Source organism: Mobula hypostoma, chromosome 2 (assembly GCF_963921235.1).
Source record: "Mobula hypostoma chromosome 2, sMobHyp1.1, whole genome shotgun sequence".
Lineage (NCBI taxonomy): Eukaryota > Metazoa > Chordata > Chondrichthyes > Myliobatiformes > Myliobatidae > Mobula > Mobula hypostoma.
Window position 1 is genome coordinate 239,746,924 of NC_086098.1, and position 24,362 is coordinate 239,771,285.

Here is a 24,362-nt window from a genome sequence, read left to right on the forward strand (position 1 = left end):
GGTCTACGCGGGTGCCTTTCAGACAGAAAGAGGAAGCCCTTCGCTCTGTTTCCGTCTGTTCCTGCCACGTCACGTAGCCCAAACCTCCCCCCCTGCTCTCGCACAGCCATTGGCCGGCAGCCGCAAACAGTTCTGTGGGCGTCACTCGAGTCCGCTCGCCCTGGACTGCACTGGGCTCCTTCGTTGCCACGCCTTGCGGACCGGGCTTTGAGGTAACAGTTTGCAAACCGGGGGGTGGGGGGTGTAGTGGGGGACCCACCTCACCCCAACCAAACAACAAGTTTTAAAGTCCACGACCAGGGATCCGTAGGCCACAGGTAGAAGGAAACGCTTTCAAAAGAGGAAGCTGATCGAGAGGGATGCGTGTTTGCTCCGACAGCTTTTACTGCTAAATGTTTGGGCATCCTGTAGATCTTCAGCGAGTAGGTGTTTAGGTAAGTGTTTTTGACACGATGCCTTTCATTTGGTTAATATTCTCGAGGGGCGTTGTCAGGTGGGACTTTTAAGGAGACGCAAGAGGCTGCAAGCGTTGGAGTCTGGAGCAAATTATAAAAAAAAATTCAAGTGGGAGAACACAGCAGGTCGAGCAGTGTCGGGCGGACTTTTCGGGTCGAAACCCTGCATCAGGACTAAGCGCAGAGTAAGAGGAACACTCCACAAGTTCAGGGAGGAGGGAGAGGTGCGGGAAGGAGATTCTGAAACTCAGAGGAACTGGAATCCAGGTACACTCAAGGGGAAATTGGAGGAACGCTGAGATTTCAGAAGGTTGACCCGATTAGGTGACAGGACAGGACAGAGGGACTGAAGACCCCCTTACCCTCAGGGAGGGCAAATCCATGGCAGCTGTGGGTGAAGGAGATCCTGAGTTAGGAGAACGGAGCTGTGGAAGAGTTGACCTGTGGTAATTCTTGTCAGGGAAAAAGAAGTTTGTTTTGCATGCCATCCAAACAGATCATTCCAAGGTATACATTCAGTGGCCACTTTATTAAGTACAGGAGGTAGGTACCTAATAAAGCGACACTGGGTGTATGTTCATGGTCTTCTGCTGCTGTAGCCCGTCCACTTCAAGGTCCGACATGTTGTGCATTCAGAGATGTTCTTCTGCACACCACAGTTGTAACATGTGGTTATTTGAGATTCTGTCATCTGCCTGTCAGCTTGAACCAGTCTGGCCATTCTCCCCTGACCTCCCACATTAACAAGACATTTTCACCCACAGAACTGCCACTCACTGGATGTTTTTTTTTGTTTTTTTGCATCGTTCTCTGTAAACTCTAGAGACTGTTGTGTGTGAAAATCCCAGGAGATCAGCAGTTTCTGAGATACTCAAACCATCCCATCTGGCACCAACGATTATGCCACAGTCAAAGTCACTTCGATCACATTTCTTCCCCATTCTGATGTTTGGTCAGAACAACTGAACCTCTTGAGCGTGTCTGCATGCTGTTACTACCACGTGATTGGCTGATTAGATATTTGCATTATCGAGCAGGTGTACATGAATGGCCACTGAGTGTGTATCACCTTACTGCCTATGAAGTCAATGGTCAGGGCACCAAAGGATCTGTGATGCTTTGTTGTGTCTGAGCAGGGGTTAGAGAGGCGGATTGTTACAGCGGGCACCCCGACCCTCTGGTTCAGGGGGAAGGTAAGACCCTGACTCATTCCCATCAACACCACTCCTCCCCCACCCACGAGCACACAGTCCATCCCAGAACTTGGGGCTGAGATGGATGCTCTTCCAGCTCCAAGATTCACCTGGTCACCGACCATGTTTGTGGATTCTGAGCCACACTGAACAAGATCTTGCAGAGGTTTAAGACTGAGAGAGATGGATCATTAAGAGCTTAAACCAGAGTAGGAGGACACATACTGAGAAATTGCTTCACTCAAAAGGTTTGAATCTTTGGAATTCTCTACTCCAGCGAGCTATGAAGGACAGCATAAGAAACAAAAATTGTCAGGAAATGTAGAGGAGGCTTGACCCGAAAGCAGAGCAGCGGAGACAATTTAGCAGTGAACGATATTTTACTGTCTCTTTTGCCCATTACACTGCTGGTGTTTAGAGCAGCAATGAAGGTCCTCCATCTCTGATGTTCAGAGCTTCCTTCATCGCGTCAGTAGCTTCCTCTCGGTTTTCACTACTGTCAGCCACACAAGTCCCGGGAGGAGACTTGGGAATACCGTCACACTCGGATGTAGAAGGATTCTTCGTGGTTGTATCTGTAACAGTTTTGTTTTACCAGTTAGGGTCATTACCCCTGAGCTGATCCCTCAAACCCGGAGGACCAGTGGAGCACTCTTAGTCTGGCTTCTACCCTTTGACCTGCTTGGCATGGGTGACCCTCCCAAGAGCCAAAGCGTAAAGTCCTGACCCCAGCCAAAGTAACTCTCCGGGTCATTGAGGCACACAAGCCTCCAAACCCAACGACAGGGTTATGGTCCTCTAGGACGGATACTTCAATAACACGCCACCAGAAACCACAAAACAAGAAAGAACAGATATTAAATAAAAAAAGGCGACAGGGTAACTGCAGGCTGGAGCAACTGGCTGGTTCAATGAGCGAACAGGGTCTGTGGGTGAGGACTGGGGTTAAATAGGCTGCAGGTCATGAGGCTGGAGCGAGCGGCAGGTGACTCCTGTTAGCTGGGTAGAGACTGTGCGGTGCCTGCCTGCGTAGGATTGACAAGTAAAAAATACTGAACTGCTCAGCAGGACAGGCAACATCTATGGAACAAGAAACATGTTTCAAGTTCAGGACTGCTTCCGCATCTCACGTTCCGCTTGTGTAGCTTACAGCCTAATAACTGAACTTTTGAATTTCAGGCAGCCTAGTTTCTCTCCTCCCTTTGCCCACCTCCCCACCTATCTCTCACCAGCCTCTATCCCACCCCTCCCTTGATTTTGGTTTATATTGTCACCTATACCAAGATACAGTGAGAAGGTTCTGTCTGTGTGCCATCTAGACAGATCGTTCCACATATGAATACATTGAGATAGTTCAAGAGAGGGAAGAACACATGTAGAATTGTACTGCCCTGAATTGTAACACCAACTAGACAGTCGGCCAAACTCCATTCAAAAACGATGTGAGAGTCAAGTTACAGTCTCCTAGCTCCTTGGTTTTTTCACATCACATGACATAGTGAATAAGGAGTGAAAAAACAGAGCTTCTGCTGGGGAAACAATAGGATAGCTTTAGACAGAAACTTTCGCTCCTAACATAAACCTTTGGCCTCTTGCCAACCAATGTGCTTTCCTACTTACCACTTCCTGGCTGCACAGGAAGTGACCCTAATACAAATCAGAAATTGCTTATTCAAATAAAGGCTGAATGTGCTTAATCACATAGAAAAAAAAACATAAATGAATTGCCCAAGGGGCAGGACAAGAATAGAGTGTTACAGTTACAGAGAAGGTGCAGTGCAGGCAGACAAATATGGTGCAAGGGCCACAACGAGGTGACATGGTAGTGTAGTGGTTAGAGTAATGATTTACAGCATTAACGACCTGATTTCAATTGCACCACTCTCTGCAAGGAGTTTGCACGTTCTCCCTGGGACTGTGTGGGTTTCCTCCGCATGCTCCTATTTCATCCCACATCCCAAAGATGTAGGATTAGGGTTAGTAAGTTGCAGGAATGCTACGTTGATGCCAGAATGTGTGGCAACACTTGTGGGCTGCCCTCAGCTCATCCTCGGACATTGACTGAAATTTCACAGTATTGAAAGATTCAATATACCATGTGACAAATAAATCTAAGTGAGAGTAAGAGTTCGGCACAGACTGGAAGGGCCGAGATGGCCTGTTTCCATGCTGTAATTGTTATATGGTTATAGATTGTGAAGTCATGTGACTTGTACTGCTATATATTAACAATCTTTCCTCACCCTTGTCAGTCTCTGCTGCAAGGACTCGGCCCGAAACTATGACGCTCACATTTTGCTCCGCAGATGCTAACTGATCGTTCGCCTGTTCCATTGAGAACGGCTCGACGGCTGTGAAGGCGGATGAAGGCTGCAACAAATCCATCAGCTCCAATCGTCGTGGTTTCCATCCCACTGGAATCAGTTGGTTGATTTGTGAAGTATCGTGTGCTTCTTGGAGTGCAACATCAAGTACACGTTAAACAAATACACACACAGGCGTCTTCACTCTGTGGGCCACTTCTTCAGAATGAAGACCATCATCCTCGACCTCGAGGGATAGCCGTGACAACGACGGCTAACTGATGGGCTGAATGGCCTAATTAAGCTCCAATGTCTTATGGTCTTAACCCACCGAGTTCTCCCACCACACTCTTTTTTGAGATCTCTTGAGCTGGTTGAGCGGAGTGGGCCTACACATCGAAGAGTGAGACATGCACGAGATCAGATCAGGATTATTATCACTGATTTATATGATGTAAAACTTGCTGATTTGCCACAGCAGTACAATGAAAAGACTTAACAACTTTCAGGCGACGGTAAACTGCTCCGAGTGTGGAATCTGGGGAGAGCTGATGTGGACGTGGGGGGAAATAAAAAAAACGGGAATAGTGTGACGTGGGGCTCCACAGTAGCGTTACAGTTAGCGCGATGCTATCACAGCTTGAGGTGTCGGAGTTCAGAGTTCAATTCCGGCGTGCTCTGTAATCAAGCTTGTAAATTCCTTCCCGTGTATGCCGGTGTTTCCTCCCAGTGCTCCGGTTTCCTCCCACAGTCCAAAGACACACTGGTTATTAGGTTAATTGGTAAATTGGTGCTAGGCTTGGGTTATATTAGTGGGTTACTGGGTGGTGTTGGAAGGGCCTGTTTCATGTTGTATCCCTAAAACTTTTTAAAAAATTGATAGTTGGTGTGGATTGGGTAAACCCTCTCTTGTATCTCTCCATCACCCCAGCTCATGGCCAGGAAAGCAAAATGAGGGTCTGAATAAACACTTGAAGATTGGCTTTATTCGTCACATTGTACATTGAACCACACGATGAAACGCGCCATTTGCGCATAACGACCAATGCAGTCCACAGTTGCGCTGGGGGCAGCCCGCGAGTGACGCCAACAGAGCATGCCCACAAGTTACCAACCCTAACCCGTACATCTTTGGGTCTGTGGGAGGAAACTGGAGCCCCTGGAGGAAACCGGAGCCCCTGGAGGAAACCCACGCGGTCGTGGGGAGAACGTACAAACGTACAAACTCCTCAGAGGCAGTGATGGGAATTGAGCCTCCACTGCTGGCCGCTGTAAAGCGTTACGCTAACCTCAACGTTACTGTGGTGCCCTCCTCTTTGCCCTCTGCTCGTCTTTCTCAAGTCCTCAGGGCCTTGTAATCCCGGTCAGCCAATGTAAAGATGCCTGTGCCTCTGATTGTATTATTTTTGTTTGTGTCTATCTTTGGCTGCTTCTTGATGTTAGTTCTTTACTTTTGTAGGCCGGTGTTTCCATGCCAGAATCCAGCAATCTGAGGAACCGACTTTGGATGGACATGGAGCTGGACTGCCTTGAGGACTGAGCCTAGTCTGGGGATTCACGGTTGACAGTAGAGCTGGTGGGCCGAAGGGAGTTTCCGTTCTCGTTGAGTGGTTCTACCAGGATATCAGAGAGACTCTCTGCCCCCCCAGCCCATGGAATCCAAACGTGGCTGGTCCTTCTCGAGTGCCAAGCTGTCTCAGAAGGACTGCAAAGCCAAGGCATGCCCCGTGGAGAGTGGGACTATGCTGGGGAACGTGGACAGGATTGGAGAGGGAGGCAGCAAGGGCCTGAGGAAGATGAGCTGCCAGGAGGTGGGAACGGCCAGCGAGCCGCGAGCCAGCCACCGCCGCTCCTCCAGCCTGTCCGCCTCCGAGTTCTGGCGGGCGCTGGAGCGGAGCGAGGGCCAGCAGCAGGGCAAGGGGCCGAGCGGCGTGGGGCTGGCTGAGAGCATCCGGCGGCGGTGCACCAGTTTCGTCAAGCCGGGGAAGGTGGCGGCGGAGACTCTGGGCACGGAGCGGCCCGCGGCGAGGAGGCAGCCTGAGCACTGGAAGTCACTGGTGCTTCAGAAGATCCAGTCGTTCGAGCAGATCGTGAGGCAGCGACGCAGCGGTGGAAAGGGCGAGCAGCAACCGGCGACAGAAAGACCTGGGCTTGGGGCCCAGGCGCCTGTGGGAACTCCCATGCCTGAACGGTGGGCGGACAATCTGCCAGAGCCTGGGGCCCAGCCAGTGGAGGCAAGCCCTGAGGTCGGGCCCCAGCCAACCAAGGGAAGCCCTGAGGTCGGGCCCCAGCCAATCAAGGGAAGCCCTGATGTTGAGCCCCAGCCAATCAAGGGAAGCCCTGAGGTCGGGCCCCAGCCAATCAAGGGAAGCCCTGAGGTTGAGCCGCAGCTGGTGGAGGGAAGTCCCAAGGCCCAATCCCTGGTAGATGTGGACAGCCCGCTGGATCGCGAACCACTGTCTCCCATACCCCACTCCGACGATGAGGCCTCGCTGTCAGACGAATCTGTGCTAACGATACAGAGCGATGTGAGCCAGCTGGACAGGAGTTACTCCATCAGGTGAGGTTTGGGGCCGGGCCTACCATTTGGCCCCCCTCTGCTCTGCCGGAATAGGTTGGGCACCACAACACACCCGAGACCCGGGTTGGATCCTGACCTGCACCACTGTCCGTGCGGGGAGTCATACTCTGCACCGTCACTCCATCATCAGTTATTGCCCCACTAGTGTGTGGGGAGGGGTAGGGGTAGAATCTCAGGGAATAAAATGAGGACCAATTGTAAATGGCTAGCACGGACTCAATGGGCCAAATTCCCTCGTTTCCGTGCATAACTTCTACCTGATTGTGCTCTCCTTTAATTCTGTTATGTCATTTCATTAAAGTCAGAAAATGGGTTGTTGGTGGCTAGGATGGGTTCCTCGGGCTGAATGGCCTGTTTCCATGTTGTTATCCCTCTCTGACTCTGCCTGGTTGTACCCTTCCCATGAGTCTGTACTATCTAATGCAATTAGTGCAGGATCAGTGTAGATGGGTTGTTGATGGCTAGAATGGACTTGATGGGCAGAAGGGCCTGTTTCCCTATTCTGTTGATTTATGATTCCATAACTGCAACCCTCTTGCCAATTTCTTTCATTTTCCCTCAGTTCCATCGCCTTTGTTTCTCTGTAATCAGTGACTGGGTCTCTGGTGTACATTCAAAACATGCACCACCTTTGAAATATTTTCTTGCTTTTTGTCTAAACAGCCAGCCTAGGCATCTCTGTCAGAGAATCATCACCTGCCCTGTCAATCCCCATTGGAATTCAATCAGACCACCCCTCATCCTTCTGAACTCTGCGGGCACGGTCTCTCCTGGGAATCACTGCCTGGTGAACCCTCACCACGCTCCCTCTGTTGTGAGGATGGGCACAGAGACCACTGACCCCTAGTGTGTCCACCCTGTCAATCTGCAGCAACCAGCCCCCCATGTGAGACCCTCACTCCGTGTGGAGCCCCTCTCCCCTCTCCCTTCACTCCGTGTGGAGCCCCTCTCTCCCCTCTCCTCCCCTCACTCCGTGTGGAGCCCTCTCTCCCCTCTCCCTTCACTCCGTGTGGAGCCCCTCTCTCCCCTCTCCTCCCCTCACTCCGTGTGGAGCCCCTCTCCCCTCACTCGAGTGGAGCCCCTCTCCCCTCACTCCGTGTGGAGCCCCTCTCCCCTCACTCCGTGTGGAGCCCCTCTCCCCTCTCCTCTCCCCTCACTCCATGTGGAGCCCCTCTCTTCTCCCCTCACTCCGTGTGGAGCCCCTCTCTCCCCTCTCCTCCCCTCCCCTCACTCCGTGTGGAGCCCCTCTCTCCCCTCTCCCTTCACTCCGTGTGGAGCCCCTCTCTCCCCTCACTCCGTGTGGAGCCCCTCCCCTCACTCCGTGTGGCGCCCCTCTCTCCCCTCACTCCGTGTGGAGCCCCTCTCCCCTCACTCCGTGTGGAGCCCCTCTCCCCTCCCCCACTCCGTGTGGAGCCCCTCTCCCCCCCCTCACTCTGTATGAAGCCCCTCTCTCCCCTCATTCCATGTGGAGTCCCTCTCCCCTCTCTCCGTGTGGAGCCCCTGTCTCCCCTCTCCTCCCCTCCCCTCACTCCGTGTGGAGCCCCTCTCTCCCCTCTCCCTTCACTCCGTGTGGAGCCCCTCTCCCCTCACTCAAGTGGAGCCCCTCTCCCCTCACTCCGTGTGGCGCCCCTCTCTCCCCTCACTCCGTGTGGAGCCCCTCTCCCCTCCCCTCTCTCCGTGTGGAGCCCCTCTCCCCTCCCCCCTCACTCTGTATGAAGCCCCTCTCTCCCCTCATTCCATGTGGAGTCCCTCTCCCCTCTCCCCTCACTCCGTGTGGAGCCCCTCTCTCTCCCCTCCCCTCGGACAATGAGGCTCTCCATCCTCGCCTTGCACAGAGTGCAGTGTTCCCTCATTTCTGTGCTTCACACCTTGCAGGGCTCCCTCCTCTCCCTCACTGCGGTGTGGCGCTCTCCCCTTCGTTGCTCCTACAGCGCGGCACAGTCCCCTCCGCGGCCCGTCCTGCGGTTCGGTGCGGCGCTCCCTCCTCGCCGCGGTAGTGCAGCGGACCCGCCTCACCGCACCACGGCAGGAGCACAGCCCGGCTCTTTCAGCTCGAGGTTCTGGAGAGGGTCTCCAGCCCATGGCCTCCCGCCTTGAAGACGCGAAGGAGGCCAGACGCCCACACACCTGGCGCCGGTTCTCGGCGGTGACTCATCTCGGGGCGTTAAGAGTTTTCGAGTGGGTCAGTGATGTTGGAGGGACAGGGTGCGTGTGACAAGTCTGTCTGTCTGTCCGCAGCCTGGCAGAGCTCCGCGAGTGCGGCCTGGAGTCCCAGGACGACGCTCGGCTCGACCACTCCGCCTCGCTGGCATCCAACATGTCGTCCATGTCCGTGGTCTCGCTCATCCCCGCTGAGGAGCTCGACCGCCTGCTGGACGAGGTCAACTGCCTGGAGGAGGAGGCGCTGCAGGTGGGTTCGGGACCCTCTGCCCGAGCGGGGACAGGCTGTTCCCGTATAATTTCCCGGGCTATCCCTGCTCCGTTCCTTGAACAACATCCGCAACCCTCCAATCCTCCGGAACCCCTCCTGTCCTCACTGATGATGCCCAGATCATCGCCAGAGGCTCAGCAATCTCCTCCCTCGCTTCCCACGTCCCGGTGACTTATCCAACTTGATACTTTCCAAAAGCTCCAGCACATCCTCTTCCTTAATATCCGTCCACATGCTCAAGCTTTTCAGTCTGCTGCAAGTCATCCCTACAATCACCAATTACTGTATTGGATTGGAGAACATGCCTTATGAGGACAGGTTGAGTGAACTTGGCCTTTTCTCCTTGAAGCGACGGAGGGTGAGAGGTGACCTGATAGAGGTGTACAAGATGATGAGAGGCATTGATGGTGTGGATAGTCAGAGGCTTTTTCCCAGGGCTGAAATGGCTAGCACGAAAAGGCACAGTTTTAAGGTGCTTGCAAGTAGGTACAGAGGAGATGTCAGGGGTAAGTTTTTTACGCAGAGAGTGGTGAGTGCGTGGAATGGGCTGCCGGCGACGGTGGTGGAGGTGGAAATGATAGGGTCTTTTAAGAGACTCCTGGAGCTTAGAAAAATAGAGGGCAAGAGGTAAGCCTAGGTAAGTTCTAAGGTAAGGACATGTTCGGCACAGCTTTGGGGGCCGAAGGGCCTGTATTGTTCTGTAGGGTTTCTATGTTCCCGTCTTTGTCTGAAACCGGCAAGGGTACAAATCACTCAGCTCTCCCTCCGTCTGAGGCTGTTCTGTGGGAACTGAATTGACGGACCAAGAGGCCTCGTCTCATCCTAAATTATTTTTAGAACAGAATAAACTCAGTTTATAATAAAAGAATAGTTGAGACCTTTCAGCCGGTCGGATTTCTGCAGGGTCCTGTGGAACAATTACATCGGTCTCTTCCCGAACACCTTCCCACAATCCACCACAGTCGGCTTTGGAATCACTGGCAAATGTCTGAAGTTTGTTATTTTTGCAGCAGGAGTCCATTGCAATGCAGAATAATAAAAACTATGCATTGATATAAAATTAAATAAGCAGTAGAAAGAGGAGCAAAAAAAATCGTGAGGTAGTGTTCATGGGTTCATTGTCCATTCAGAAATCTGATGGCGGAGGGGAAGAAGCCGTTCCTGAAACATTGGTTTTGTGTCTTCAGACCGCTGTATCTCTTCCTTGATGGTAGCAATGAGAAGAGGGCATGTCCCGGGTGAAGGGGGTCTTTAATGATCTTTTTGAGACACCACCTTTTGAAGATGTTCTTGATGTTGGTGAGGTTAGTGTCCATGATGCAGCTGGCTGAGTTTACAGCCCTCTGCAGCTTTTTCCCCGACCCCGTGCAGTGGGGCCCCCATACCAGACGGTGATGTTCAACAGTAAGCAAGGGTGGTTGGTAAACAGGGACCAGAGACGCAGAGATATTTAGTCAGCTGCATTGCGAGGAACGTTTCCTCAGGAGCAACAGTCTGCCGGGGAGGTTCAGCGGGTTGATGAAGGAAGGGACTGTTGACATTTTGGGCCAATTACCTTTATCAGAACTGATGCATGTCGGACCAGGCAACCTCAGAATCAGGTTTAATGTCTCTGACGTAAGTTGTGAAACTTGTTGTTTTGTGACAGTGGTTCTGCGCAAACAGACCAAATTGTTATAAGTTAATATTTATAGTCATAGTCATACTTTATTGATCCCAAGGGAAATTGGTTTTCGTTACAGTTGCCCATAAATAATTAAATAGTAATAAAACCATAAATAATTAAATAGTAATATGTAAATTATGCCAGTAAATTATGAAATAAGTCCAGGACCAGCCTATTGGCTCAGGGTGTCTGGCCCTCCAAGGGAGGAGTTGTAAAGTTTGATGGTCACAGGCAGGAATGACTTCCTATGACGCTCTGCGTTGCATCTCGGTGGAATGAGTCTCTGACTGAATGTACTCCTGTGCCCACCCAGTACATATGTAGTGGATGGGGGACATTGTCCAAGATGGCATGCAACTTGGACAGCATCCTCTTTTCAGACACCACCGTCAGAGAGTCCAGTTCCATCCCCACAATATCACTGGCCTTACGAATGAGTTTGTTGATTCTGTTGGTGTCTGCTACCCTCAGCCTGCTGCCCCAGCACACAACAGCAAACATGATCGCACTGGCCACCACAGACTCGTAGAACATCCTCAGCATCGTCCGACAGATGTTAAAGGACCTCAGTCTCCTCAGGAAATAGAGACGGCTCTGACCCTTCTTGTAGACAGCCTCAGTGTTCTTTGACCAGTCCAGTTTATTGTCAATTCGTATCCCCATTTATGAAAAAGTTGTACGAAAGGGGTGTTGAGGAGGAGGTACGGGAGCCTGAAGACCCAAACTCACAGTTTCAAAGTACATTTATTATCTTAGTAATTATACAGTATACAACCTGAGATTTGTTCAGCCACAGGCAGCCACCAAACAAAGAAACTCATGGAACCGGTTTAAAGAAAAACGCCAGACTACGACAGGTTTTTCCCCTCTGTCATCACATTCACGAACTACCATGTACAGCACCTCACAATTTTGGTCTCCTTTCGTACAGGCTATTTATTAAACTTTAACATTTCTTGTCGTGACTTAGAGTGTTTTTTTTTAACTGCAGTGCACTGTTGCCTCAAAACAACACATTTCACAACGTATGCCAGTGATAACAAACCTGGGCCTCATGCTGGTCGCCGGCCCTCCCAACGCAGGGGGAGGAGGGGAAGGAGCAAATTTTACAGAAACCACTGTAGCTGTGTCAAACCCACAGCAAGTGTTGGTTTGGCCACGGAAAGCTCTCGTTGTGGAATTCTTGCAAAAGGCATATTGAGACATAGGAAGAGGTGCCACAGTTGGCTGCATCCGGGAGGCCTGAAGTGTTGGGAAAGAGCGTGAGGTTGCACCTCGTTCCCTCCTCCTCAAACAACAACAAGGTCAGGAGTGAGCCATTCGGCCCTTCAAGCCGGGCCCACTGAGCTACCCTTAACTCCCCTATATTAGTCCCCAGAGCCGTCCCTGATCGCTCAGAAATTTAAACTCAAGCTACCTCCTGCACCTAATAAAGTGGGCACTGAGTGTGTGTTTGTGGGAAACCTTCTGCAGCACATCAGACACATCCTATAACTGGTTCCCATAACAGGCAACCCCCAGGGACCACTTTATTAGTCACAGGAGTGGAATGTTTGTGGTCTTCTGCTGTGGCCTATCCACTTCAAGGTTCAACATGTTGTGCATTCAGAGATGTTCTGCACACCACTGTTGTAACATGTGGTTATTTGAGTTCCTGTCAGCTTGAACCAGTCCGGCCATTCTCCTCTGAGCTCTCATTAACAAAGTGTTTTCGCCCACAGAACTGCCGTTCACTGGATGTTTTTTTTTGTGTTTTGCACCATTCCCTGTAAACTCTAGAGACTGTTGTGCGTGAAAATCCCAGGAGATCAGCAGTTTCCGAAATACTTAAACCACCCCGTCTGGCACCAATAATCAAAGTCACTTCGATCACATTTCTTCCCCATTCTGGTGTTTGGTCTCAACAACAACTGAACCTCTTGACCATGAGTGAGCTGCTCCCACACGATTGGCTGATTAGATATTTGCATTAACGAGCAGGTGTACCTAATAAAGTGGCCACTGCGTGTATTTTCTGATTCCGATTCATTTATCTGTCCGCAGTTGAAATATCTGTAAAGTTCAGAATCTCCACAACTGTATTTTATTGTTATTTTAAGATGTGGGCACGTGGCCAAGTGGTTAAGGCATTGGACTAGCGACCTAAAGGTCGTGAGTTCGAGCCCCAGCCGAGGGAACGTGTTGTGTCCCTGAGCAAGGCACTTAATCACACATTGCTCTGCGACGACACTGGTGCCAAGCTGTATCGGTCCTTGTCCTTCCCTTGGACAACATTGGTGTCGTGGAGAGGGGAGACTTGCAGCATGGGCAACTGCTGGTCTTCCATACAATCTTGCCCAGGCCTGCGCCCTGGAGAGTGAAGACTTTCCAGGCTCAGATCCATGGTCTTGCAAGACTAACGGATGCCTTTACTTTAAGATACACTTGTATCCAACTGCCAGCAACCCACCGATCTAACCCTGGTCTAATCACAGGGCAATTTACAATGACCATTTAACCTACCCAGTATGTCTTTGGACTGTGGGAGGAAACTGGAGCACCCGGGGAAAGCCCACAGAGTCTCACAGGGAGAACGTACAAACCCCGATCACTGGGATTGAACTCTGAACAGTGGAACACCTCCAGCTGTAAAAGTGTCTCACTAACTACTATGCCGTTGTGGTTTTAAGTGACCACAATCCTTGGATGGTGTGGGCCGTTGACACAAAACGATGAATTTCACTGAATGTACTTGTAACGAATAAAACTAATCTTTAACCTTCCTCCCACATTCCGAAGATATACGGGTTGGGGTTATTAAGTGGCGGGAATGCTATATTGGTGCTGGAAGCCTAATACACTTGCGGGCTGCCGTCGGGCTGTGGTTGTTGATGCGTTTCACTGTATGTTTTGATGTACGTGTGGCAAGTTAAGCTAATCTAACCCAGTCTAATAGCGGAAGGAGAACGTAGTGAGATGGGGCGTCGCAGGGGGGTGGGGAAAGACTGTAAGGGGATTTGCAAATGCAGAGGATGAGAACTAATGGAGATCAGGATTGCTGGACGGGATTCTCAAGTTCAGAGTAGATTTATTATCAAAATGCAAACATGTTACCATATACAACCCTGAGGTTCATCATCATCTTGTGGGCATTCGCAATTGATACAAAGACACTTAATGAAACACCGTGTGCGACAGAGATGGACAAACAACCCACGTGCAAATGACAACAAACTGTGCAAATACCAAAAGACTTAAAATAATAACAGTAAAGAAGCAATAAATATCAAGAATGAGATGAGGAGTCCTTAAGCTGTGGGAACAGTTCAATGATGGGGTGAGAGAAGTTGAGTGAAGTTAACTCCACTGGTTCAAGAGCCTGATGGTTGAGGAGTAGTAACTGTTCCTGGCCCTGACGGTGTGTGACGTGAGGCTCCTGTTCCTCCTGCCCGATGGCAGCGGTGAGAAGAGAGCGTGGTCTGGAGCTGAGGGTCTCTGAGGGACGCTGCTTTCCTGCGACAGCGCTCCAGGTAGACGTGCTCCGTGTTGGGGACGGCTTTACCTGCGATGGACTGGGCCGCATCCAGTACTTTTTGTAGGACTTTCCATTCAAGATTCAAGATGGCGCTGGTGAAATACACAACGTTTTGTGGGCAGCTTACAAAAATTCTAAACATACTTTGTACCAGTGAGACTAGAAACCCCATCCCGATTCTAAGAACCTCTCTCTTTGTTTGGTTCACAGTGCCCAGAAGAGGTCCGAGTGGTGGTCCTGCACAAGGAGGAGGGGGCAGGCCTCGGCTTTAGCATGGCGGGTGGAGCGGACCACGAGAACAAGACGGTAACTGTAAGTGCCAGCACGTGTGTTTCCGTACTCGCACACTGACGATGATACCCGTATGCGGTAAAGAGATCCGGTGGTGTTGGGACTGCAGTGCCAGGGTCAGGGGTCACCCCCAATCCTGTTGGATGGCAGGGCTGGCATGGGAGGCCGAATGGCCTATCGTAAGTGTGAAGCACAGTCAGCTCCCACAGTGAGGTAATGACCTGCAGTATCCGTTCCTGGGATATTAGCTGAGGGATAATGGTCACTGGAAAACACTACCCCCCCCCCGCCCATAAAGAAAACATTTAAAATTCCTTTCTTTCAAGAAAATTTTTGTAAGGTGTAAATACCATTTGGTTTTATGGAAAAGTGCTGGGATAGGGGGTACGTCATTGTGGAAAAGTGCTCTCTCCTAACCACCGCCCCCCCCCCGACAGTACAAGCTCCCTCCTCACCGCCCCTCCCACAACACAATGCTCCCTCCTCACCGCCCCTCCCACAGTACGAACTCCCTCCTCACCGCCCCTCCACAGTACCAGCTCCCTCCTCACTACCCCTCCCACAGCACAATGCTCCCTCCTCACCGCCCCTCCCACAACACAATGCTCCCTCCTCACCGCCCCTCCCACAGTACGAACTCCCTCCTCACCGCCCCTCCACAGTACCAGCTCCCTCCTCACTACCCCTCCCACAGCACAATGCTCCCTCCTCACCGCCCCTCCCACAACACAATGCTCCTTCCTCACCGCCCCTCCCACAACACGATACTCCCCCCTCACTGCCCCTCCCACAGCACAGCTCTCCCCCTCACCCCCCTCCCACAGTACAATGCTCCCTCCTCACTGCCCCTCCCACAGTACGTCACTCCCTCCTCACCGCCCCTCCCACAGTACATCACTTGCCTCCTCACCGCCCCTCCACAGTACAGTGCCCCTCCCACATTATGGCACTCTCTCCTCACCCCCCCTCCCACAGCACAGTGCTCCCCCCTCAGCTGTGGATGTGACTGAGCTGCGGTGGAGCAGGTGACAGGGTCTCTCCTGGAGAACAACTCTGAAACAAGCAGAACTCCCTCAGAAATGCCCGGAGCAAAGACCCTTCCCTCCGTAAGACCCACTCCTCTCTCCACCAGGCTCACAAGGTGTTCCCGTACGGTCTGGCCGCCCAAGAGGGGACCATTGAGCAGGGAGACGAGATCCTGTCCATCAATGGATACTCTCTCAAGGGCGTCACCCACAGCGAGGCCCTCTCCCACCTCCACAAGGCTCGGCCTTCGAAGCAAGCTATCGTCGTGGTGCGGAAGGTGACCAGAGCAGAGAAAACGGCTGTTCACAGGGGTGCCAGTACCAGTAATGAGCATCATGGTGACCAGGTGTCAGGTAAGGACGCTTTTCCTCTCCCAATGGACTGGGGGGGGGGGGTGGAATTACTTCCCAAGGTGGGTCTCCAAATTGGGACAAAGTGTTTGAGTTGAGTCCAAAGAATACACTGTGCACTGGGATGCTAGGTGCTCAGGATGGTATCTACTTAGTGAGACGGTATTTGGAAGATAGTTCCCTCAGACTGTATTGGAATGATATTTGGGGAGTTGGGTCCTGAAGAGGAATCTCAATGTTGGAGCAGTATTTGGGGAGCTGGTTCCCATTTGGGCTACGGAGATGAGATGGGACAGTGGGGAGTTGGTTCACAGAAAGGTCACTGTGTCAGGACAGTACTTGGGGAACTGAGGGTCTTGGAGTTGGGACAGTTTTTAAATTTTTATTTTTATTTATTTTGAGACACAGCACAGTAACAGGCCCTTCGGCTCAACGAGCCTGTGCTGCCCAATTACACTCATGTGACCAATTATCCTACTAATCCATCTATCTTTGGACCGTGGGAGGAAACCTACGCGGTCATGGGGAGAACGTACAAACTCCTTACGGAGGACGCCAGAATTGAACCTGGGTCACTGGCACTTTACTACAAACTGCTTCACTACCGTGTCATCCTATTGTCTGGAGCTTGTGAGGGGGCTGTTTGTTTTTGGGGGGGGGTGCAAAGGTATTTGGAGAGCTGGTCTCTACGTTTTGATTGGTGTGCTCTTCCCACAGAGAACTTGGGAGAGTGTATCACTGTGGAGCTGGAGAAAAATAATGCTGGCCTCGGCTTCAGCCTGGATGGTGGAAAGGATTCCAGTCAGGGGGATCGACCCGTCACTATCAAAAAGGTTTTTTCAGGTCGGATTCAAAGGTTCAAAGTACACTTATTATCAAAGAATGTATAAGTTATATATCTTGAAATTTGTCTGCTTCCAGGCAGTTGCAAAGCAAGGAACCCAAAAAGAAACCAATTAAAAAAAAGACCAACCCCAAATTCACAGAGAAAGAAAAAAACAAATCATGCAAACAACAGAAGCAAACAACAACAGCATTCCCAACCAAACGGAGTCGGAAGGGAATCTCCAATTGTTAGGAAGGGAACGTGGACTCTGTACCAGCGAACCATCAGCCTGGCACACTGCACATCGTGACAGCACAAACATAAGGCATGGAAGCAGAATCAGGCCCATTGAGTCTGCTCTGCCATTCTATCCCTTCAGCTACCTTCTCCCCATTACCTTTGACGTCCTGACTAATCAACCTCCACTTTAAATGTACTCACTGCTAGGGAAATTCCTCCTCATTTCTGTTCTAAATGGACATCATTCTATTGTGAGGCTGTGCCCTCTGGTCCTACATCCCCCCATGATAGGAAAAATCCCATCCACATGCATTCTATCACAGCCTTTCAATGTTCAATAGATTTCAAGGAGGTTCATCCTCATCCTTCTGAACTCCAGTGAGTATAGGCTCAAAGCCAACCCTATGCCATGGGAGGGTCTGGTTCTGGACTAATCTGAGAAGGGGAAATCCAGATGGCTCTCCCTCTCTGGGGATGCTGTGATGGAATGGAAGAGCAGACTTGATGGGCTGAGTGGCCTAATTCTGCTCCTATTAGAAAGACGTGACGTAGGACAGGCAGATGTTGAATCCTTGGGGTTGAGTTAAGAAACTGCAAGGGTAAAAGGACCCTGATGGCAGTAATATACAGGCCTCCCAATAGTAGCGGGAAGTAGGAAAGACTTGTCAAAAGAGCAATGTTATGATAGTCATAGGAGATTTTAATATGCAGGTAGATTGGGAAAATTAAGTTGTTAATGGATCTCAAGAGAGTGAATTTGTTGAGTGGCTTTTTAAAGCAGTTTGTTGTTGAGCCTACTAGGGGATCTGCTACACTGAATTGGTTACTATATAGTGAACCAGAGGTAATTAGGGAGCTTAAGGTAAAGGAACCCTTAGGAGGCAGTGATCACAATATGATTGAGTTAAATTTGAAATTTGATAGAGCGAAAGTAAAGTCTGACATAGCAGTATTTCAGCAGAGTAAAGGAAATTTCAGTGGTATGAGGGAGGAGTTGGCCAAAGAAAATTGGAAGGAGATGCTGGCAGGGAGTGGATGTTGTATATTTGGATTTTCAGAAGGCCTTTGACAAGGTACCACACATGAGGCTGCTTAGCAAGTTAAGAGCCCACGGTATTTCAGGAAAGTTACTGGCATGGTTAGAACATTGGCTGATTGGTACGAGGTAGCAAGTGGGAATAAAAGGATCCTTTTCTGGATGGCTGCCAGTGACTAGTGGTGTTCCGCAGGGGTCTGTGTTGGGACCACTTCTTTTTATGCTGTATATCAATAATTTAGATGATGGAATAGATGGCTTTGTTACCAAGTTTGCAGATGATATGAAGACTGGTGGAGGGGCAGGTAGTGTTGAGGAAACAGGTAGGATGACTTAGAAAGACTTAGAAAGATTAAGAGAATGGGCAAGAAAGTGGCAAATGAAATACACTGTTGGAAAATGCACTTTGGTAGAAGAAATAAATCTGCAGACTATTTTCTAAATGGGGAGAAAATCCAAAAATCTGAGATGTAAACAGACTTGAGGGTCCTTGTGCAGAACACCCTGAAGGTTAACTTGCAGGTTGAATCAGTGGTGAGGAAGGCAAATACAATATTAGCACTTATTTCAAGAGGTCTAGTATACAAGAGCAAGATGTGATGCTAAGGCTTTATAAGGCACTGGTGAGACCTCACCCTGAGTATTGTGAACAGTTTTGGGCTCCTCATCTAAGAAAAGATGTGCTGGCATTGGAGAGGGTCCAGAGGAGGTTCACAAGGATGATTCCATGAATGAAAGGATTATCATACGAGGAACGTTTGATGGCTCTGAGTCTGTACTCGCTGGGGTTTAGAAGGATGAGTGGGAACCTCTTTGAATGTTGAAAGGCCTAGGCAGAGTAGATGTGGAGAGGTGGGGGAGTCTAGGACAAGAGGGCAAAGCCTCAGGATAGAGGGATGTCCATTTAAAACAGAGATGCAGAGAAATTTCTTTAGACAGAGGGTGATGATTTCATGGAACTGTTACCACGGGCAGCTGTGGAGGCCAGGTTATTGGGTGTATTTAAGGCAGAGACTGGTAGGTTCTTGATTGGACATGGCATCAATGGTTACGGGGAGAAGGCCGGGGTGTGGGACTGAGGAGGGGACAAAAGGATCAGCTATGATTGAATGGCAGAGCAGACTCAATGGGCCAAATGGCCTAATTCTGCCCCTGTGTCTTGTGGTCTTATACTGAAACGTAGAGAATGAGCTGGAAGCTGTACATGCAAGGTTTGAGGGAGAGAAGGAGCCAGTGAAGGAGTGAGGGGGAAGAGGAGGGAGGGCAGAGAGACAAATGGCGAGGAAGAGAAGGGATGGAGGGAAGCGTGAACACACACACAAAGTGCAGGAGAAACTTGGCAGGTCAGGCAGCATCCATGGAGGTGAATAAACAGTCCAGTCATTGGAGGTCAATGGGTTCTTGATTTGTAAGGGTGTCAAAGGTTACGGGGAGAGCAGGGTTGAAGGGTTAATACATCAGCCATGGTGGAATGGCAGAGCAGACATTATGAGCTGAATGGTCTAACTCTGCCCCTCAGCCCTAAGGTCTTGTGCATCATCTTCACAACCATTTTGGTTTCTGAACTCTTTGTTCCTGGGGATCTAGGGCAAAAAAGGACGGAATTCTTTATCCTGGGCTCCTCTTTTCCAGGTGGGATAGCAGAACGCAGTGGTTTGATCCAGCAGGGAGATGAGCTGCTGCGGGTTAACGGAGAAGACTGTCGTGATCGCACTTGTTACGAAGCTTGGAATCTGATCAAATCGCAACCAGCAGGCCCAGTTAGGCTGGTGATCCGGAAGAACCGGGATGGAGTGTCTCAGGAACAGGTATAGCAAGAGTTTGGGATTCTACCCTGGGGGACAAGGAGTGATTCCCCCACTGCCTTGACAGACGGGATGGCTCTGTAGCATCTCAGCAAATCGAAGACCGTGACGACTGCAGCCGGGCAGGACTGACGCCTGCCCTGAGATGGGGGTCAGCACGCAGTCAGACTGGACGACCCTCCACAGCTGCCCCATGCTCTGGCCAAATCTGGAGTCATGTCTGCCATCGGTCCTGCCCCGAGACAGATCGACAGTTGGGGATAAGTCCCAATCAATTCGAGAAGCGAGGGCACGAGTTCCCTTGGAGCTTCTAATGCAAGTTGGTCCAGAGAAGATTTTTGTTTCTGCTGGAAAATTCTAAAGACTTTATTTTGTTAACCAGAAAATGATGCAAGGACAATCTATAGTTAGTGTCACTCAAGTAAGCACATGGGCTGGAGCCTCCAATATTAGAGAAGAGACCGCTAAGTTACGGTGAACAGCGTATTAGTGTAACAGTGAGCATAACAATATCACGGTGCTGGTGACCAGGTTCAGTGCTCGCCGCTGCCTGCAAGGAGTTGGTACGTTCAGCCCGTGACTGCGTGTGTTTCATCTGGCTGCTCCTCCCTCAGCAGGTTAATTGGCCACGTGGGTGAACTCGGGCAGCGCGGACGTGTTGGGCTGGAAGGGCCTGGTACTGTGCGGTAACTCTACGTGGAAGTAAAAGAGATACGTTCTCAGTGGCATATGGCCTAGAGAGAGTGGATAGTCAGTGCCTTTTCCCCTGGGCAGCAGCAGCTAATGTGAGAGGTCACAGGTGAACGGAAGAGAGTATCGAGGGGATGTCAGGGGCAGGTTTTTCACACAGAGAGTGGCGAGTGTGTGGGATGTGCAGATACACTTAGGAGACTCTTAGATAAATGGAGGGCTATGTGGGAGGAAAGGTTTAGATTGATCCTAGAGTAGGTTAAAGGGTTAGTGTGTGTGAGTGTATGGATGTGTGTGTGTGTGTATGTGAGTGTGTGAGGTTTTCGTGTTCTCCCTGTTGCCATGTGAGTCTCCCCTGGATGTCTGGTTTCCTATCACACCCCAATGCCACACAGGATCAGTGGGTTTATCTAGAATCTAGAAGGTTGAGGGAAGATTTAATAAAGGTTTACAAAATTATGAGGGGGTTGTCGTAGGGTAAATGCCAGCTGGACTTTCTGACTGAGGTTGGGCGAGACTAGATCTAAAGGCCATGGGAGGAAGGGGAACTATTTCACTCGGAGGGTGGTGAGAGTGCAGTGGATGGGAGTCTGATTTCAACATTTAAAAGAAGTTTGGATAAGGATGTGAATGGGAAGGATATGGAGGGTGATGGTGGATGGGACTAGGCAGATTCACAGTTTCTGTGTTGTGACTCTGTGACCTGCTGGTGACTAGGGCTCCATGGTCCAGGATACGAAAGATGAATAGGTCAATTGATAATCGGTAGATCCAGCATGCCGCCTATACAGATCATTCCAGGCATCACACACACACACACACACACACACTCTCTCTCTCTCTCTCTCTCTCTCTCAACAGCATCAGTGGAAAAGAATAAAACAGTTGATGTTTCGGTTTACTTCTTCTGCCTGTCACGTCACCCCCTTCCCCACCCTCCTGGCTTCACCTGTCACCCTCTAGCTTGTCCTCCCCCCCCCCACCTTCTTATTCTGGCATCTTCCCCCTTCTTGCCCTCCACCATCACATCTCTGAATCGACAATGAGCACAGGAGCACTTCCTCACTAAATTTTTCCTTCTACTTTAGCACGACTTATTTAATTTAATTTTTATATATTCTTATTGTAACTTACCATTTTTATTGTTACGTATGTACTGCTGCTGCAAAACAACAACATTCACAGCATGTGCCAGCGATTTTAAATCTGGCTTTGATTCCTTCCCAGTCCTGAAGAAGGGTCTCGGCCTGGAACGTCGACTGTTTATTCATTTCCACAGGTGCTGCCTGACCTGCTGAGTTCCTCCAGCACTTTGTGTGTGTTGCTCTGAATTCCCAGCGCAATCTCTTGTGTTTATAAGTACATCGAGGTTCTTGCGATCACAAGCCCCTGTTGGACATTGTTAATGTGGATCGCTCCAAATCCGATTCACTGGTTTATTGGCGAATGACAGGGAGGCCGCATGGCCTCAATCATGGCAAGGACAGGGCCTAAAACTACAGTGTCGCCTATTTGCAGCCGACTAGGGAGAGGCGTCGGAGTTGTTACTCTCCACCAGAGTGCAGGAGGTGATGTGGCGAGGTGTCCATGCTGGAGCTGGTGCTGCCCTCTGGTGTTTGCTCGGCAGAAGACAAGCTGTATTGTGTTTGACTGCAGACTGCTGCAACATTCATGGACTTGGGGACTAGGCCTATATACTTTTTGTGTATTTTACTGCTGGCTTATTTGTGCTATGTGTGCCTTGTGCTGTGTGCTGATGGTACTGTGTTTTTGCACCTTGGCCCTGAAGTAACACCGATTTGTTTGGCAGTACTGTATTCATGTGTGGTTGAATGATAATTAAACTTGAACTTGGCTGTACAAAGGGAACAGCAACAATAGAATGCAGAACGTTGTTAGAAATTGCAGTGCAGGTAAACCAGACGAAAAGGCTACAATGAGGTTGGCAGAGAAATCTAGAGTTACAAGAGGTCCATAGGATCAGCTTATAAACCTTTTGTATAATAAAGATTAGACTTAATTGTCACAAGTACAATGCGTCATTTGCATCAACAACCAACGCAGTCCGAGGATGCGCTGGGGGCAGCCTGCAAGTGTCGCCATGTTTCTGGGGCCAACATAGCATGCCCACAACTTACCAACCCTAACCCGTACGACTTTGGAACGTTGGGAGGAAACCGGAGCACCCGGAGGAAACCCACGCGGTCACGCTGTGAATGTACAATGGCCACGATTGATCTTCCGATTGCTGGCCCTGTAAAACGCTGCACTAACCACGACATAACCATGCCACCTCTTCTTATAACAGCGAGATCGAAGGTGTTCTTGAGGCTGATAGTGCGTGTTCTCAAGCGTTTGTACCTTCTGCCCAGTGGAAGGGAGGGGAGAATGACTGGTGTTGTGACTGTGATCGAAGTCACCGGAGAGACACTGACACCGACGATATAGAGGTCTTTATTCATCACAACAAGCAGGCATTCTTCTGGAAATCCTCTCAGTAAAGTCTCACAAACCCAAATTTTTAAACCCTTAAGGTCAAAGGTAACAGCAGGTGAGGCAATGCAATTTCAATAGTTACAACAATATTGTTTAGTTCAATGCTTTGGGTTTGCAATCCTTCATTTGAATTGCATGTCTACACCTCTGAATGTTCAAACACCTTGGCTGGGACAAAATAATAACACAGATATTCAAAAAACTTCTGAAGCCAGAGAGCCAGACACCCAAAATTAGTGTCTTTGTGCGTTGGCTTTCTGAGCACACAATAGATCAGCTATCGATTGCCTTTACCTGTGACCGTATTTGATACGTTAAGTGACAATATCCGTAGTCTGCCAGATTGAATTCAAGTCATAATGGTGCAAATAACTTGCCCCACGTTGCCTGGTTCGATGCAGGTCGGTTAACATAACCCCATTGTCTTAACGTTAGGCTGAAGCCAGTGTAATTATCTCATGGTCACTGTAGGAGCCATGCATCTGTTTTCTACAAGCATTGTATCCTGTGTTTGCCGCTTATTATGTTTATCATGGTGGTTGGTCACATGGGTGCAGGCGCGGTAAAAGCAAAGGGAATAAGTTACACTTTGTTATGGTCATTTTGGTCCTGGAGTGTCATATCTTTTGTTGACCACTTAATTTTGCTTAATCTGCCTAATTTCATGCTAGTTACTAATAAAGGATTGAATATATTTCTTCAACTTCAGAATCAAAATCAGGTTTATTAACAGCAGCATGTGTGGTGAAACTTTGTGGAACATTATTATTGGAGTGGTCAGAGGGGGCGCCATGCAAGATAACTCCCCGTGTGGTTACCAGCAGCGGTATTGGTTTGTTAGAATAGCCTCTGCCAACAAAATACATCGACAGAATGAACATCAACATTTGGCTGTGTCCTCGAAATCAGAGGCACTTCAGCCAGGGGAAGAAACAACCTTTCATTGATTCATGCTGTGTGTTTGTGTCTAGAACATAGCGTGGAATGGTCATCACTGACCATAAGCTCTATAGTGTGGTGTTTGCCTGAGAGTTCAGCACTTGGTTCTGTTGAAATGCTGAAATATTTCAGCTGCCAAAATCTGAAGTGAATGCCGCTGTTTTGTCTGGAAAACAACATGAATCAAGCTGGAAGCAGTGACTTTGAAGTCAGGACTAAAAGAGAAATTAAACTTACTGGGAAAACTTTGATGAGTAGAATTGACAATGTTCAAAAGTACTATAATAAAGTTCTTAAGAAGATCAATGATTTAATACCCTTAATTAGAAGTTTCCTGGTACCAGAAGAGCAACAAGTTGTTTCGCAAGCACGGTCCCATTTGGATGATGAAAAAAATCTTCATGCAGATGTTGCTAAGCAACTTAACTTGCTGATGCGTATCTCAGAGCAAGATAAACAAAGAAATGCAAATACTGATTTATTTATACAGTCACGGCAGAGGTTGAACAATGCTTGAAAC

General features: G+C 49.6%; 1 protein-coding gene across 3 annotated transcripts; it reads left to right on the forward strand.

The window, feature by feature from the left end:
- The first annotated feature begins 117 nt into the window (after nt 1-117).
- On the forward strand, nt 118-24,078 carry LOC134342978 (pro-interleukin-16-like). Of its 3 annotated transcripts, none has more exons than XM_063041740.1 (7): nt 118-212; nt 5,411-6,511; nt 8,771-8,942; nt 14,354-14,455; nt 15,567-15,813; nt 16,528-16,653; nt 19,545-24,078. In XM_063041740.1, the coding sequence occupies exons 2-7, from the start codon at nt 5,604-5,606 to the stop codon at nt 19,724-19,726; spliced, it is 1,737 nt and encodes a 578-aa protein (XP_062897810.1). In that variant the 5' UTR covers nt 118-212; nt 5,411-5,603; the 3' UTR covers nt 19,727-24,078. The 3 variants fall into 3 exon arrangements, with proteins under 3 accessions (XP_062897810.1, XP_062897809.1, XP_062897811.1); XM_063041739.1 differs by having other exon boundaries at nt 120-434; XM_063041741.1 differs by lacking the exon at nt 16,528-16,653 and having other exon boundaries at nt 120-434.
- The last annotated feature ends 284 nt before the right edge of the window (nt 24,079-24,362 follow it).